This window comes from Oxyura jamaicensis, chromosome 1, assembly GCF_011077185.1.
Source record: "Oxyura jamaicensis isolate SHBP4307 breed ruddy duck chromosome 1, BPBGC_Ojam_1.0, whole genome shotgun sequence".
Lineage (NCBI taxonomy): Eukaryota > Metazoa > Chordata > Aves > Anseriformes > Anatidae > Oxyura > Oxyura jamaicensis.
Window position 1 is genome coordinate 12,980,231 of NC_048893.1, and position 17,022 is coordinate 12,997,252.

General features: G+C 35.0%; 1 protein-coding gene across 1 annotated transcript in view; it reads right to left on the reverse strand.

The window, feature by feature from the left end:
- Nucleotides 1-17,022, reverse strand: part of ORC5 (origin recognition complex subunit 5) — a 94,848-nt gene that overhangs the window by 28,192 nt on the left and 49,634 nt on the right. Inside the window, exons 12-13 of the mRNA XM_035347892.1 lie at nucleotides 14,238-14,285; nucleotides 7,720-7,830 (exon numbers count right to left, since the gene is read on the reverse strand). Of these exons, the coding sequence (XP_035203783.1) occupies nucleotides 7,720-7,830; nucleotides 14,238-14,285 (159 nt within the window). The remainder of the gene's footprint in view (nucleotides 1-7,719; nucleotides 7,831-14,237; nucleotides 14,286-17,022) is intronic.

Sequence of the window (17,022 nt, forward strand, 5' to 3'; positions counted from 1 at the left end):
ACTGAGAAAATTCAAACAGAGCAGAATTTGGCTAAGAAAATACTTTTACATTAAGAAAGCTTCTAACAAGATTGTAAAGCTGTATTAACAATATAACACCCCAAAATCAAACAAGGCTTAAGTAGGTCAAACAACACAGTATAGCTAAAACACAGGTTTTTTTAGATCTTTTCTGTATCAACTAAAACTCAAAGGAATTGAGCATATTCTTCTGCCTCCCTCTCTTCCTCCACAATTTTAATTGCCAAATACTACTTAAACTGAGAACTAGGAATACTTTTATTTTTATTCAAAGCCATACTGAGACTTAAAAAACAGTCAGCTGTTTGGTAAAAAGTAAGTAATGTTTTCTCTTTTTTTTTTTTTTGTATAAAACCAGCTCTCTCAAGCTGCCACAGTCAGTGCTAAAGTGCTAACCTATATTCCCATACTGTGCATCCCACTAAATTCCCATTGCAGCTCATAAATTTGTCAGATTATTTCAGTGACCAATAACAAAAAATGAAAACAGAAAACTGAGTTATTTACCTCGTCACCATCTTCCCAAACCTACTGAAAATTAACAGAGTGCAGATCAATACATTACTACTTTCTAACCAACAGGCAGATCTAGCAAAACAAAGCATCTGATGCATACTAGATCTCTAGAAGTAGGATCAAACGCAACCGTAACATTATAAAGTTAGAGAAAACATAGCTACAAATTTGCCAACAGCCAAGCAAGCTGCTCTAACAATCTAAGAGGTCTATTAGGTATGGGCAACCATCAAGTCACTGGATCAAAAGGCTACAATACAGCCCCATATGGGCAGGATAACTGAAGGGGATGTACAAATCACATGACACTTCATGCACATGAATGCTGTATATGACATTATGTAAGACCAATAGTCTGTGTTGTCAAAATGGTTGTCTACCTTCACAGGCACTGGATGAGGAAGGGAAGTTTATTTGTACCAGTAATGAGAATTATCCCAGAATCTATGGTTTATGTTTGATCACCCTTTCTTTGGGAGGTTAGCAAGCAAAGGTATTCCAACTGATTTGACAGGGAGGTGTACCATAAATCTTGGTAGCTCTCATGAGAACAACAGAAATAAATAAATAAACAAAAAACTTAAGACCTTTTCCACCTAGCTCTATTTTGCTTGTTTTGTAAACATAAATGCTTCTCCCTACACCCTGCATGAAATTCTAGCAGGACCATCCCAGGCAAGCCAAGGCCCATGGCCAGACTGGATTAAGCTGTGTCCTTTTATTTACTTTCCTCTGAGACAAGAGGACAACAGTGAAATGCAAACTGTAATTTGTAGATTAAATCAAGATGGCACAAACAAGGGTGATGATACCCTCTCTTGCAATTTAAGAAGTGATAAAAATAGGGAAATACACGACATTATGCTTGTTTACATCCCAGAAACAAAATTAAAAAAGCCAACCTACACACACAATTAATCAACTCCCAGAGCCACTTTAACTTTCATAACTTCTCACTTCTGAACGTTCACTACTTAATTTTCAATGATAGTTAACCATTTCAACAACAAAGAAAATTATTCCTCAAATATACCCACGTTATATAGACAGCTATTACAATTACTACCTAATTTTGAGGTACTACTGTCTAGTATTGCCTAACGGGCGTAGAAAGCACAATAAGGCACTCTCCATATTCAGATGCACGATACACTGTAATTAAATCTTCAATCAGCTTGCAGTATTACAAGATTAAAAGCTTTTTAAATTATTCAACAAGAAAACAACATATCTCTCCACAACAGAAACATCAGTCATGAAGTTTTGGACACTCAGCTCATCTGAGAAGACAACAAATACATTCCACCAAGAATGAAGAACCACGCCTTTACTTAGCTAACATTTGCTACAAAATTTTCAATTATCTCGAGTAAAATTTTAGCACCAACTCTACCTGGTTGTCCAGAAAAAAAGCGAGTACAGAGGTTTTGACCTTCAAAGTAAAGGTCAGTTTTGGAGTACAAAGTAAAGTAGTTCTGGAGAAGAAAAAGCAGAATCAGCAGGAACCTAAATTTTTCAGTATTTTGCTTGTTTTCAGAAAGACTAATGACAAAAAATATATACTTCTGATCATATAACTAGGTTATTTTTCACACCCTCTAAAATAAAAACATCTCCTCTTACCTCCTCATTCTGCTTCACAATTAAGGCCTCCTTAGGCACATCTTCGCACAACGTGCATTTTTAGTCAGACCTTTTCTGTCTGGAAACCCACCTATTTGCTCCCCTTTCAACTGAATTTTTCTATTGGTGGTAAACACTTTAGTCACTCACATTAGTTTCATAGAAACAGTCCCCAAAAGAGCGAGGAAAGCTGGAACACAACATAGGAACAGCTGATTGAGCAGAAAAGAGTAATTCTCCTTCTGCCAAGAGTTGTCAAGAGCAGAACGGGAAACAGTATTTTCAAACATTAACACAATATGAGCACATAGAAACAATTACATTTTTTTTTAAAGTGGAAAACACTAAGCTGACAGTACTCTTTATCAAAGTTGCTTCATCAAGAGGATCCAACATAGTGCATTAAGAGAGTTAGCACGACAATCTGGACAGGGGTACTTGGTGTCTCAGACAGGCTGTGCCAAAATAAAAGCAAATTCCCCATCAAAAAAGTAGGTAACAGAAGCAGACTTCTTTCCAATCTTGAAATCTGAATTTTACCATACTAGTAAATTTGCAAAAAACAACAACAACAACAAAAGGTAGTTTAAACATCAAATTCTCATCTGAAAATGAAAGAAAATATGCTTCTAACAAAAGATGGGCAAAAATCTTGCATGTAAATTGCCACATACTGTTACAGTTTACCTATATAATATTAAATATTCCTTAACCTAGTCCACATGAGGCGAACAAGAAATCATGGGGGGGAGGGGGAGGGAGAGAGGGGGGGAACAAACCTGTCAGCTTTTTATGTTCCAGGAAAGGGCTTTTTTAATCAAAGGAAATTACATTCCTCTGGCTCCCTCCAGCTGGAAGCCTGCTACATACATCAGGGGTTTCATGTATTTCTAATAGCCCTGTATATTGGAGCTTAACACACTACTCAAAATCTTATAGCTGTAGACTTATTCCACCTACAGATAAAGAGCTCTTGCTTTGTAGCCATCATCAATTGGAATGGAGTTTTATCAGCTTGCTAGATTAGAAAATTTCAATTTTTAACCTTTCTTCCAAATTCTTACACATTTATAACTACATTAGTTTTAGGAATAACTAGGTTTTCCTTTGGAAATTCAGCTATTTTCTTTGATCCCATATTAAAAGGAACAGAAATGCCTACTAAATGAGATGCGGGCTATGACGTATAAGGTAACTGATATTGTACTGTGTACCTACAGATATAAAAAGCCTTTACGGAAATTTCCATTTTCCAAGTGCACTATAATCAGAAATTGATCCTAACTACACATATATAAGGAAATAATATATATATTTCTCTATATTTTTTATTTTATATGTCTAGTTTTTATTTACATATATATAAACACAACCTATTTTGAAATAACCTAACAGTCTAGCTTCAATGCATCGTAATAAAAATACAGACAGAACTGAAGTTACCTATTAGTTACCTAATCAGCAAGTTTCAGCTATTAGTATATTCTGAAATAAATTATCACATCTCCCTGCATAAGTCTCTTGAAACATTCTGGGATGTACTAACAGGTATGAACTATGGAAAAAACAAAGGAGATAATTCCATTTTACCTAATAAAGGTAATGCCATAGCTCAAATGTAAGTAGTTCTAGGCAATCGTCTTTATGAAAAGTATACTTTACAGGAGAGCAGAAGCAAAATAAAAGGTCTAGAAAACAGGACACATGAAAAACAATTATGAGAATTTAAATATGAAGAAGCAGTTGAAAAATCATTTTGGTAGAGGAAAAAGTATTGGTGGATATGGGCTTGCAAATCACAACATAAGCCATCAGAACAAAAATGTCTGCTTGCCTACCAGTTGTGATAATAAATGAACAGCACTTGTCCACTTCAGTGTAAAATGAGCTCATTTAACATAAATCAATGCTGATAAATTCCCACATGATGTTCTGTGCATATATTTTCTTCTGTCCTATATACTAAGGTCCATTTCTATAAAGACAATGATATTGTATTTCTGTCTAAATGGGAGACACCTAGAATGAAACACTACCCACCTAGAGACCAGAACTGAACAGACTCTCAAAACCTTTGCAATATGCACTTGCATTAGCTATTTTAAAGTTTCCCTGTATCCATCCATTCTGTAGCAATTGCACTTGGACACAGCACACAGTAATCTGCACAGTGGGTACGTGTGGAGACACAAATCATACTCCTGGTTGCTCCCTAGGGTTGAAAAGGCAAGCTGCTAGGAAATGTCAGCTGCTGTGCCTTGGTAAGAAAGCCCTGACTTTGCTGCTGCAGACTGCATACCATATAGTTGCATTGTTTGTAACACTGTGTGAAAGTACATTTTTCTTTTTTTTTTTTTCCTCAATATTTAGTCTTTTTAAGTATTTCAACTACATGCTTGACCTACCCTTACCTCCAACAGGAGCATCAGCTGTGCAAGTTCTGTCTCATGCACACATGATGTGGGTAATATTTTCAATCTGTTAAATTGTTACAAATAATTTAGATGCACAAAAGTGCATCTGAAGGAAAACATTAGAAGATATTCTCTGAAACGATTGCAGAAATCAATAGCGATTTAACTTCCTTATCTCTTGATTAGAAAACAAGTAAATTCAAATAAATTTGGTGACATCTAACAGTAACACACAATGTGTTAAAAACAGAATCGTGACAAATTCATGAATGAAAACACAAATGAAACAATGAATAATTTGGAGGAGAAGGAACACTGAAAATTTCAAGTGAATATAGAGACCTATATTCACATATGTACTGACATCAATAGTCCAAAAATCTCACCTTAACAATTCCTCACTAGATGTGTGAAAATGTTATCTTAAAAAAAACAGCACAAAAAATTGAAGAACTTTCCATTCTTAAAGTGGTAACAAACAATTTTAATTTACAGAAGTGGAAATCTGCATTTTTTTTCCTGGTGCTGCTTCTCCTGTACTAATTAGCAAGGGGAAAAAAGGAGCAAGTCAAATTTTTTCATATATAACCCAATTACAGCAAGAAATATTTATATCAACTGCAAAGATCATGATCCTAAGCCATGCATTAACTTTTTGTTTGAAAAAAGCATGAGGCCATTTTAACAACTAATTAACGTTAAAAGGCAAAAGTTAGATTAAGGTTCAAATTTTCTGTTGAAATTGTTTAGTAAAAATGAAACATTTTTAATAAAACCTAGCATTCTTTTTTTTTTTTTTTTTTTTTTTACTGCTTACTAGCAGGAAAGCTTCATTTTGAAAAGCTAATAACCAGAATTCTTGTATGAATAGAAATTATGTAAAAACAAGAAGGATTAAGAAACATCAAGAAATCAGGAGCATGGCAGATCTTAAAGCAGCTGCCAGTCCTTCTTGAATCTTGACTGAGATGGCAAATCAACTTTAAAGCCGAGGCATGCTATTTTCCGACAGTACATGAGGAGAATGAGTAAGTATTTAGTTTATGCACAGCCTTTTAGTCTCAAAAAAAAAATAAGCGCAAAATTAAAAAAGAACACAAAAAAGAGCTGAATCAGTTAAAACGCCTAATATTTGATTTACATTTTAAACTTCTGTAAAATTTCAAGAAAGATTTCCATATTTGATACAGAAACAAGAAAAGATAATCTTGTATATAACAGCAAAATATATAGATACTGGAAGGATAATACAACTCAAATATTTTAATTATTTGGAAAACATTTACAGAATAGCAGCAAAAATCAGTGGAATATAAATTGTTTTCAAATATTCAAGAAAAAAGTGCTGTTAAATATTATGCCTGCATTAAGCTACTTCTGAAATCTATTTTAAATTCTACTCTATGTTATTTGACATTAGACATTATGAATTTTTAATTAATTTAGCACAAAAAATGGTTTTAGAACAGAAAAAACAAGTCATCTATAATATTTTATTATGATAGAAACAAATTTAATTTCAACTTGTTTGCCCTAACCTGGCTACAGTTTAATACAACCTTTCTATTACATCCTCACAGTTTAATCTGCACATATCCAGAAGAATGAAGACGTGCAATTACTCTTTGATAACACTGCCATCTAGTGTACACGCTGAGTGAGCATGAAGCATTTATTTTAAATTTTCATTCTGCAATTATGTGTACAGGGACAAGAGAGGGAATTATACGCCATGTACAAGCTGCACATCTCCTGTAGTGTTTAACTGTGTGTTAGAATAATGATTTCTTTTCTCATTCAGATTGCATGTTAAATATACAGACACATTAATTTTGAAAATTTACCATAAAATAACACTAACATATTCAGATAGTTTTGATAGCCAAAAATAAGATAACTTACAGGTAATATCCTGCATGTAAATTTTACTATTTATTCTTGCCAGTCATTATCGTTTCCTTTCACATTCCCTGAATAAACCACGCACCCAAACTGAAATTCGTTCCTTGAAACTGAAAAGTAAATGTTTTTATTAACAGATTTTGAGGTTGATGTCTAATCATTTCGCAGGCCTTAGATCATTAATAACCTTTAACTAAAGGAGAGAAAACATTACATGAAAACATAGCTGCCTACTGCATCACCTAAGTCCTATTAACAAGAGATACCCACATACCATTGATTATATTTAAATAAAGTACTATACTTTACTAGGTCCTGTATTTATTGATTCTACAAATATGGGAAATGAATTTTGCCAACTTAAATGTGTGTGAACACTGACAATTAAAATAGTAGCAAACTTATGTAGATATCTTGAACATATTTCCCAGAAGTTTACATGAAAACAGACATGAGATTTAAGTAATCCTTAGTTAAATTTGAGACTTATCAAACAGAGGTAGAAAATATTTCTATAAATAAAAGTTAACCACAACTGAAAAGCAAGAAAGCAATGGAAAGGGAGATCTAAAGCAGACACAAAAGATCTAAGAATCAAGCTGACAGTAGGAGACTATTCTAACTTATACTGAACTGATACTCACACTCGATAAACACAGAGCTTTAAAGAGAACCCTAGTTATATCACACAACACTATAGTTATACTGCCATCTAGTGAAATACGATACCAACTCTTCTCTGCAAGAGTGTTAAAGTTGATCCAAATAAAAAACATCATCCTGAAGATAACATGTATCACAGCAAACACCTTTCACCTTCAAATACCTTACTCATCCCTCCGCTCTTACTTGACAGTTACGCTTGTATAACATGCATTAAGTGACTAATTTTGTACATAGGATAATGAACTTTAATATACTTAAATTGAAACGTAATGTGTGCTAACAGACTTCAATGAGAATCCAACAAACTAATCAACGCAGATCATATTCCATGACCAAGAAAAATGTTAGCTATTTGAAGGTTTCAGACCATTACACAGAAAAACCCTTATATTCACAGCTACTAATACTGCTAAATATTACTCTCAGCGTTTGACAACATAATGATGTGTTTTCTCATTACATTTCATTAGAATGGTGACTTCAAAAAAAAAAACACAAAACCACAAAAAACCCTCAACACACCAATGAAAAACCTCTTCCATATAAAGGAAATAAAAGCAAGTATGTACATACTCACCTGGGAAAATATATTTGCGGTTGGAGCAACTCTGTTGTCCACAATACTATACAATATCGCTAACAATCTGTCCAGAGGAAATGGCTTTGGTCCAAGGAGGTGATTGCTGGTCTGCAAAATAAACAAAGAGTTTTTAATCCAATGGATCCTTCCCAGAGTACCACAAGATGTTATTCCAATACCTCTTCAGTCTCCAGGGAGGCACTGTAATTCACAATAGTCTCTGTATGTATTATGGAAAACGCTGAATATATATGTTTATCAATCCACATAAATACACAGACTTAGGGCTCTATTTAACATGGTAAGAGTTCAAACTGCACAATAAATGGGAACATTCTTGAGCTTTACCAGAGGATCTGATGCCAATTTTTTTGTCACTGGATTTATAGATTTAGTCGTCCTATTAAATTACCTTGTCCAATCTAAGGATTAAAGAGGAAAGACTAGATTTTACGGCACTCTCATGGTGCAAATTTTCCTCAGTTTATCAACAGGAATACGTGCTAAGACTTCTTAAAAGCTCACAATTTCTAGCTAGTGAAAAAAATGTAATACTTTAGGTTTATTCTATCGTCTAGAGCCTATAATCCACAATCACCTACAAAGAACTGTACATAACAACAGATTCTGAAAATAAAACCTAACATCTTTTAAATATATCCTTGTGTGATTTCTCTACAGAAGACAAATGTTTTACTAGCATTTGCATTTTGAAAAAGTATATATTGAAAATATATAAGAATCGCCTTATCTGACTCATTTTAGCTGAAGAGATAGGAAGAGAAAAGACTAGTTTCTCTGTGTTTTGATGGTAGTTATAAAAGGTTCTTATAAAACTCTAGCTGGAAATCAGAAATCCTTGTACTGTAAAACAGAAAAGGCCACATTATATTAATTTCACATCACACATAATTGTACGTGAGGTGCTTTACTACTAATTCTAATCATATTTTTGTCAAAAACAAGAAGAAAAATATTGGTTAAATGACTTTATAGAAAAAGCAGCAGGTGCAGAACAAGAGCTCCTCATCTTGAATGCCATATTAAGCTTCTCTGATAGACACGCTTGTCATCTAGAACTTAACAGTACATACAGTACTTGACAAATTAGGTCTTTTCCAGTTTAACAGAGCTCACCTGATTTCCAGCTATCAAGTCCGATCTCATTTTCATGGGTTTGAATCATAGCTTCTACTTTAGTTCCTTCCAGGAAAGAAAAGTAATGTGTAGTCACAAGGGCATTACAATTGCTTGCCCTGTGTTCCACCTAAAGCCTGCTCCTTCTAAAGGGAGTGAGATTAGCTGTAGGATCAGGAAATACACTTGTTCCTCTGAATACTATGCTGAAATCATTGGTAAAATTTTGCTCTAAAACAAGTGTCAGAAGACTGCAGTTATTTAAAACTTCCTAAAAGTAAGAACCTATCTAAAAAACAGTAACATTCCTAGATTTTTAACTTAATGGATTCAGAATCACTGTCAGTACAATAATGGTGTTGATAGCAAATATGTGCAAGGATGTAAGGAAAAGAAACCTCATCACTATTAACATAAAAGAGTTAAGGCTAACAAATTCACATATGAAAAATAGACCTAAAGCGAGAGATTCTCTTATGTTTACCGGTAATTAAAGGAACAGACCAGGGCATTCTGCTGCCAGAAAGTAGAGTTTAGCATAAATATTTACTCATTTTAAATCTGCTTTGAAAGATGCAGTGACCAAGTAAACACATATGGAAACAACCACAAATTCTTATAGAAATGTTACTAGACCCTAATTAAGCTATTCTAGCCATTCAGGATCTACAGAAAACAAACAAACAAACAAACAAACAAACAAAAAACAGTTTTAAAACTTTGTTTTCCTTTTCCTCTGCTCCACATGGGGTACTTCTTTTAATCTATACCAATAGACCATGTAGCAGTGCAGCAGTGCTATGAAAATACAGAATAAAGGAATTCTTCTTGAGTTCCACCTCATTCATACTAATAGAAGGATCACAGAATGGTTGAGGCTGCAAGACACCTGTGGTGCATTAACTATTTATTTTTTTTCCCCAAAAATGCTACTTTTTCTTAGCGTACACTATCTCCTCAAGACACTTATCCATAAGATAATTCTAGGTGGATGGGGCCTTGGGAGGTCTTGATTCAAACCCCTCCTGCTCAGAGCAAACGCAGCTGGGGGATATGGCCAGGTTAATCAGGACTTCACTAGTCCTGTCCTGAAAGCTTTAAAGGACACAGACTGCACAGCCTCTCCAGAAAGCCAGTCTCACTTGACTGTCCTCATACAGAAAAATGTTTTCCTTAATACCTAGTACAAACCCTTTGTTTCAGGTTATGCCAAATGTTTCTCACTCCCTCGCCATTCACTGCTGCATTGCATTTTCTGGATGATCTCCTTGCAGGCTGCTTTCAAGTCCCCTTCTCCAACTTGAACAACTGTAGCTTCCTCAGCCTCTCCCCACAGAGCGAGTGCTCCAGCCCCTGAACTTGCTCCAGTTTGTGTGTCTTGTACTGGAGGGGGAAAAACTGGACAGAGGATTTTAGATGTGGCTCACAGAGTGCTAAGTGTGAGGGCCCAGAGTACATCCACCTCTCTCCACTCTGCCGTTTTCACTCTCTCCACTTTGCCATTCAGCTTCCACTCTTGTTGTGTGCAGTGATTTATTCTTACTGGCAAAGCAGCCAGTACATAACAAAGAGGAATTTCAAACAATACCTTGCTTAAAAATGCTTCTAGAAAAGGACACCTCAAATATAGCACCAGCACTTCCAGGGCATTAGTTATCAGGAAAACACAGGCACCCATTGCTTCAGCAAAACAAAAAAAAGCACTTCCAATACAGGTTTTAGCTTTTAAAATCCAGGAGGTGTCCCCAGAGCTACCTCTGGGCTAACAAAGAAAGCGGTAAGACAAACCACCGAAATTTTACTTGAGACCGTGTAAACAGATAAGACCAATTCACTTGAACACAGCACCCTGAGTCAGAATGCAGGCGCGGTTGAAGTTACAAACTGCACAATCCCCTCCCCTTATGCTTCTAAACATGGCAGTTCTGCGAAGCGTATTCTGCAATATCAACAAGAAAATGTCAAACATACAATAATTAAAATGCATACACTTCTCCAAGTAGCTAGCAAGCACAATCAGCATGCAATAATTCCTGAAGTTGCCTTTTGTATACAGTTACTTTGTATTTTTTTGGCTCTTAGTATTATCAGCTCTCTGCTTTGACACAATACTCTTTTGAATTTTCAGATTTAAAAAACTTTCTTCTGGAAAAGTCAGAGTTAGATAAAAATTAAATGTTCCTTCTAGAACTTACACTTTATTAGAATTCTTTGGCAGCAATAAATTCCTGTAAGAGTAGGAATGGTTCAGAAATTCCTCCAAACAGAACATAGTGAAGAATTAGATTTGTGAAAATCTTCTGCAAGGAGCTACGATAAATTACTGCATAAATTAGTAATTACAAAAATCCAAGGGAACCCTTGTATCACTTCACAACAAAGATACTTTCCACATTCAGAAAAGCTCTCCAAGAAGTTTTATAACAATGAAATCTATCCAGTTCTGTTTGCCCTCTCTTCTTTTCATCTTTGGCAGTACAGTTGCCTAGTTGTTTAAAAAGGCTTTCGCATAGATTCCACCATGTGTGCTTGTGAAGTTTCATGCTCCCACCGCTTAACTGAACTAAGCCTTTCACAGATCTACAACTCCACGCCACGTATTCATATTCCAAAATATCACGAACAAGAATGAGAATCAAAAGCATTCCCTAAAAAGTAGAAGCTTAACCCAAACTAAATTACCTGCACAGGAAGGTGAAAGTCCTTAAGCTCAATGGGCTGAATTTTCAACCTTTTTATCATATACTTAAAAATGGAACTACACTTCTCACTTTTCTGAGCAGGAAGTATTTCTGAATTACATATGATTTCATATAAGTACTATACAAGTGTTATACAAGTATCTTAAGTTGTAAGCTAGAAATACTGATAAAAAACAAATCCTAGTTTAAAGTTAAGGTAGAAAAACAATAGACAAATTCTTCACCAGCAGAAAAAAACACCAATACATCTGATCTTCTGCCAGACTGACACCTGTAAAAGCACAGTCCTGTTAAAGTAGCTTCAACAGGAAGATTTGTCACCTGTCACTAAACTGGAAAAACATTGTTACATATCAACCATGCAAAAAAATAACATTAAAAAATGCTGTTGTCTGCAACAAGGGAAAGGTATTTTTTCCCCTCATAGGGAATTCACAAGATTTACTTTTTCTAAATAGAAAGTATGGCCTCTAGACTGAATGAAGAATTAAGAGTCAAAAAAGACTTCCAGCCTGGCTGTACTTAAATGTTTAATGAAGGATTTATCTCATCTAATATTAGCTTCCAAGTACATACGTATAGCCAAACTAGTTTCCTAAGCTCCTACTACAACCAGTAGAAAGCTAATCAATATAGTTTATGGTGCCATTCATCTGACTGAGCACAGAACCCACTTTAGCATGAGATGAATCACACCTCCACTCCACTGCCCATATCAACTAGCTCTGCACTGTCTATGAGGGATAGCTTAGGTGCAGCACCCACTTGCAGTTAGGTGAATTTGATCTGTAAGTCTGACTTTAAACAAGTTTCTCTGAGCAAAAGTTTGTAAGCACACACACAGGTGGCATGACAGATAGTAGCAAATGAGCATTTACTTGTAACACTGCATCTGTAATTCTTTATTCATGTATTTCAATTTCCTTCATTGTAATGTCACAGGACCAAAATACACAAGATCACACATCTGTGTGACTGTGTCTCTGTGCAATATTTTAAAAAGTTAGAGGACAGTAAAAGGAACATAGGTCTGGAAGATCCCTGTGGGATCTCCAATCCTATTCTCCACTATCATAGGTACAATGTCTCAAATTTTTTCAAAACCAGACTGTCCTCTGACCTAGTTACATTTTCTGCCATCAGCTCTTATGGTGAAAGGGTCCTTACCTCTCAACTACAAAGAGACACACAAACAGAACCAGTGCTCTCCAAGTCCCCTTGAAGTGCTACCAAGTTCTGTCCTGTTGGTTAATTACTACGACACATTCCTGTTTCTTGCACATTAATGCAGTTTAATTAAGTTTAATGTAACAGAGTCAACTCAACAGATATTTTCTGTTAAGTATATTTGATTTACTGGGATTACAAAGTTATAATTCTCTTCAAAGTAATAATCATTTTTAATACAAGAGGTGAAAGAATTAGATCATCTGCCGTCTTTGAAATCTGTCTCATCTCTTTGACTTAATTTTGTTTATATAACTATATGATCCTGTCAGTTACCCTCATTTACCTTTCTTTCCTCAGGTTTACACGAGAATGTAAATAGACTACAGGGCACAGACTGTGTCTGCATATTCTGATGCTGCAGGAACATTAATAAAATGAAAAACAATTCATCATTGATGCAAGCGCTTCTGAGCGCTAAGAAGTAAACTTAGATACAAGTGCATTTAAACAATTATACAAGAGAACAAGCTCTACAGTACAGTTAAGGTGCATTTACTAAACATCTACACAAGAGAACAAGCTCTACGGTACAGTTAAGGTGATCATGACCTCAGTATTCCTTCAGTAAAACTCTATTTTCCCCCTTTTTTTGAATTCCTAGCTGTCCCCGTCTCCCTTGTTGTTACCATCTCAGCATCCAAGTTAGAAATCCTGTTGCTGAGAGAATAAAACAACACACTTTCCCTGCAGAGGCTGCAGGAAGAACATCTTGGTCTAAGATATAGTAATTATTCCTCCTACCCCTCTCCTGAAAGTGATTTATCAACTAATTAAGATGTGGTTGTATTTCAAGAATAGTCCTTAAATTAATTAAATGCTCTAAAATTCCGCTGGAGTCAACGTGCCAGAGAAAAGACACACGAGGTCTATGCATGCACGATGTGTATTCAAAGACTTAAGAATTCTTAAATCTACATAACTCTACATAGAGGTACAACACATGGTTTAATTTTATTTCAACTCATGCTTTCACACGTATGAATTGCACCCCTACAGAAATGGGAAAACTTAAAAATAAAAAAGTCTTCGGATAGCCAAGGACTCTGGTCTCCCACAGGGGCAGAAAAAAAAACATAGGGAAGAGGCTACAGGCAACTCAGATACATGGATTATTAAGCTAAGAAAGTTTAAAATTTTTCACCCAAACTCCACATAGCATAGAGAAGAAAAGGATGTAATGATAGCTTCCGCATCGATTTAGTGCACTTGATTTTGGGCTTTGTCTAAAAACAACATGTTTTAAGTGTTCAAGTTTGACTTTTCTTTTTTATGTTTATGTGTTATCGTACAGAAGTTTATAACATAGAAAACAAATACACCTCTAAGTTTGTTAGGCAACACTTGTTCCTACAGTAAAGGATATGAGGTAACAAAATATAAAAGCAGCAGTACAGCAGAAAGAGAATCTTTGTTCCCAAACTCAGTGTAGAAAGATAAGATATATACCTTTTCATGTTTCTTCATAAAGTTGGTCTTCTTAATTTTCCCATGATGCTGTAAAAAAAAAAAAAAGCAAGTATGATATGCAGATTATTTTCTGCTTCTTCTGCAGCAATGACAGAATCAAAAGAGTAAACAAAAAAATGTGCACTACATGCATGCTAGTCTGGTTCGGCTTCTGTATTACAGCTTTCTTATGTTACTTAGTAAACCTTCTTACCAGAATCCCTAAAAAAAATCACACTTCCCTTACAATTTATTTCATCATGTCCCCAGGTGGTACAAAAACAACACACTAATGTTTGTTGGTGAAATGCTTTTTTTTTCTGATTAACCAAGGACTGGCGAGAAGAGGAAGTGAAAATTTGAGTTTAATGTTACTTTATATGCTACCTCCTTCCTCCAGCTCTCAATCATCTTATGAAAAGGCAGAGTTTTCATTTTTCTCTTTCAATGAAAGTTTAAATGATGGCGTTTTCATTGGCCACTTCATTTTTAAAATACATTCATTTGAATTTTCATCTTTTATTGCCTCCATTTTAGAATTCAGATGGCATGCAAGCCAGCAGAATGACAACCAGGAAGTAAATTGATTCAATGCAAAGAGTTCAAGGTGCAGAAGCAAAAGGACAAACAGAAAATATAACAGAGGGGAAAAAAAGAATCAGAAATCATAATTTAAAAGGAGCATCCTTAAAGGAAAGACTGCCCAATGATAATATGAAGTGTTCTTGGATGAAATGTGAGAGCAAAACAAGGACAAATATAGTAAACAAGATGTTATAAATGGATGGGTTAAAAAAATGAGCAATAAAGGATGACATGGATAAATGTAAAATTGTTGGAGACTTGCAGTTATAGTATTTAACATATTTAAGCACTATTTCCCAAATATCACCTGAAAAGTTTATCTTTAAACTATCTTAAAAGTCTTATCTATTACCTTGATGAGTATTAATAAGTATACCTTATTAGAATACCCAATGAATCAGGAAAAAGATGTCTCCAAAAACTCTTTTTTTCCTTTTTGGTGTTTAAAAATCTCATACTTCGTATTTACAGATCTCAGCACTCATTCATGTCAAGAAAAAAGTATTGGCTCATCCAGCTAATACGTATCACATTTTGCTTATTAAAAAAAAAAAAAAGTAATTTTTATCACACCTTTGAAAAGGACTGCTGTGATAACAGAGAGATGTCAGGGAGAAGAGTGATCAGGCCTGAGGTTACATGGCATGCTAGTGATGGATCACTTCATACTATTCATTCATTTTAAAGGTTATGCTGGGATCTCCATATGGTGCACTTAAGTTATACCACTGGTGTTTCAAACCAACTGAGCAGGTACCCTGTTTCTGTGCAAGGACAACAAAATATGAAACTCAGAGCTGATTTTTAGTTAATTGTTAATCCTGTTTTCCATTAAATCAATAAAATAATCTCTATAGATTGCTTTTTTTTGTTTGTTTGTTTAAAGGATATTTTAAAAACAACTTATTTTTCATTTAATCTGCACACAGCTTTTGAATCTTCACAGTACTAATGCCATCACTGCCAATTACTACTTCATTGCTTTATCAGGCTGTTACTATTCCAGACTTCAACAAATCATAACTCTGTCTTCAGCTGTCGTATACCCTAGCACTTATACATGCAGAGCAGGTTAGCAGCTCAATGACCATCCTTTTGTTTGCACCCCTTTTGCTTTCTGGCAGCCCTTAATTAACTACTCCAGAAGATATGTTTCTGTAATCTACTTGCAATCTCATTACAACCCTGACACAAAACCCTATTCTATTTTCACAGCCTGCATGACTCAAGAACACTCAACTTGAAGACTTCCCCTGAAGTGTTATTTGCTTCACTTTGAGATGCAGCTATTTCTGAACTTTGCCTCAGCACCTGATGAAGTGCTAATTGCTATCAGATGATACATGTGGCAGGAACGGTCGCTTCTCCTGTTTTACCAGTTCTTGGGAAAAATACTTAATATCAGTGATTGAAATGCCTAGACAGTCCCCACTTCAAAAACTTTAGAAGTTCACATTACATTTGCTGTACACAAATGTACGTAAGTTCAGGAGAGTTCATTTGCAAGAGTGGAAACCAACTTCAGAGATGCTAAAAAAGGAGATGGGAAACAAATTAAATTGAGAATGTTGTTCAGTGAACACAAGCAAGCAAGATGTAGCACTTTTGATAACATGCTTTACTTAACTTGAAGGCTTTCCTGTTTGAGTTCCAAGACTGATGCGAAAAAATCTGGCCAAAACCATTTGTTTAGCAAAGAAATCTCTTGTTCTTCTTAACAAGCAGTTTCTTGGTAAGAAGAACAAAAGTTGACCATAAAGAAAATTTGTCAATCAGCACTTATTACAAGTAATCCTCCACCCTTCTAAAGAAAGGACCGGACAGAAAGGTGAAACACCTACAGCTCTCACTGTAGGATCAGACCAGAAACATGAAATTTATTTCAGCTAATAATGTACTAGTATACCATCACTAGGAACTGCAGTAAACTTGAAAACATGTATTTACAAGTTTTCTTCAAGAGAGAAAAAAAAAAAAAGCATATCCTTAAAAAAATCTCATTTTATTCACTCACCCCATCTGCCATGAACACCATATATTTATATAGACGTATTGAGATATACTGTAATAATGCCAAAAACCTTGCAGTTGGTAAAAACGCATAAAAAAAAAAACCTGCTCACTTTTCTGAGATACATCTTCCTGCCTGTATTTTGTCAAATGACTATTTATTTATTTATTAACAGAAAATGAGGTTTGG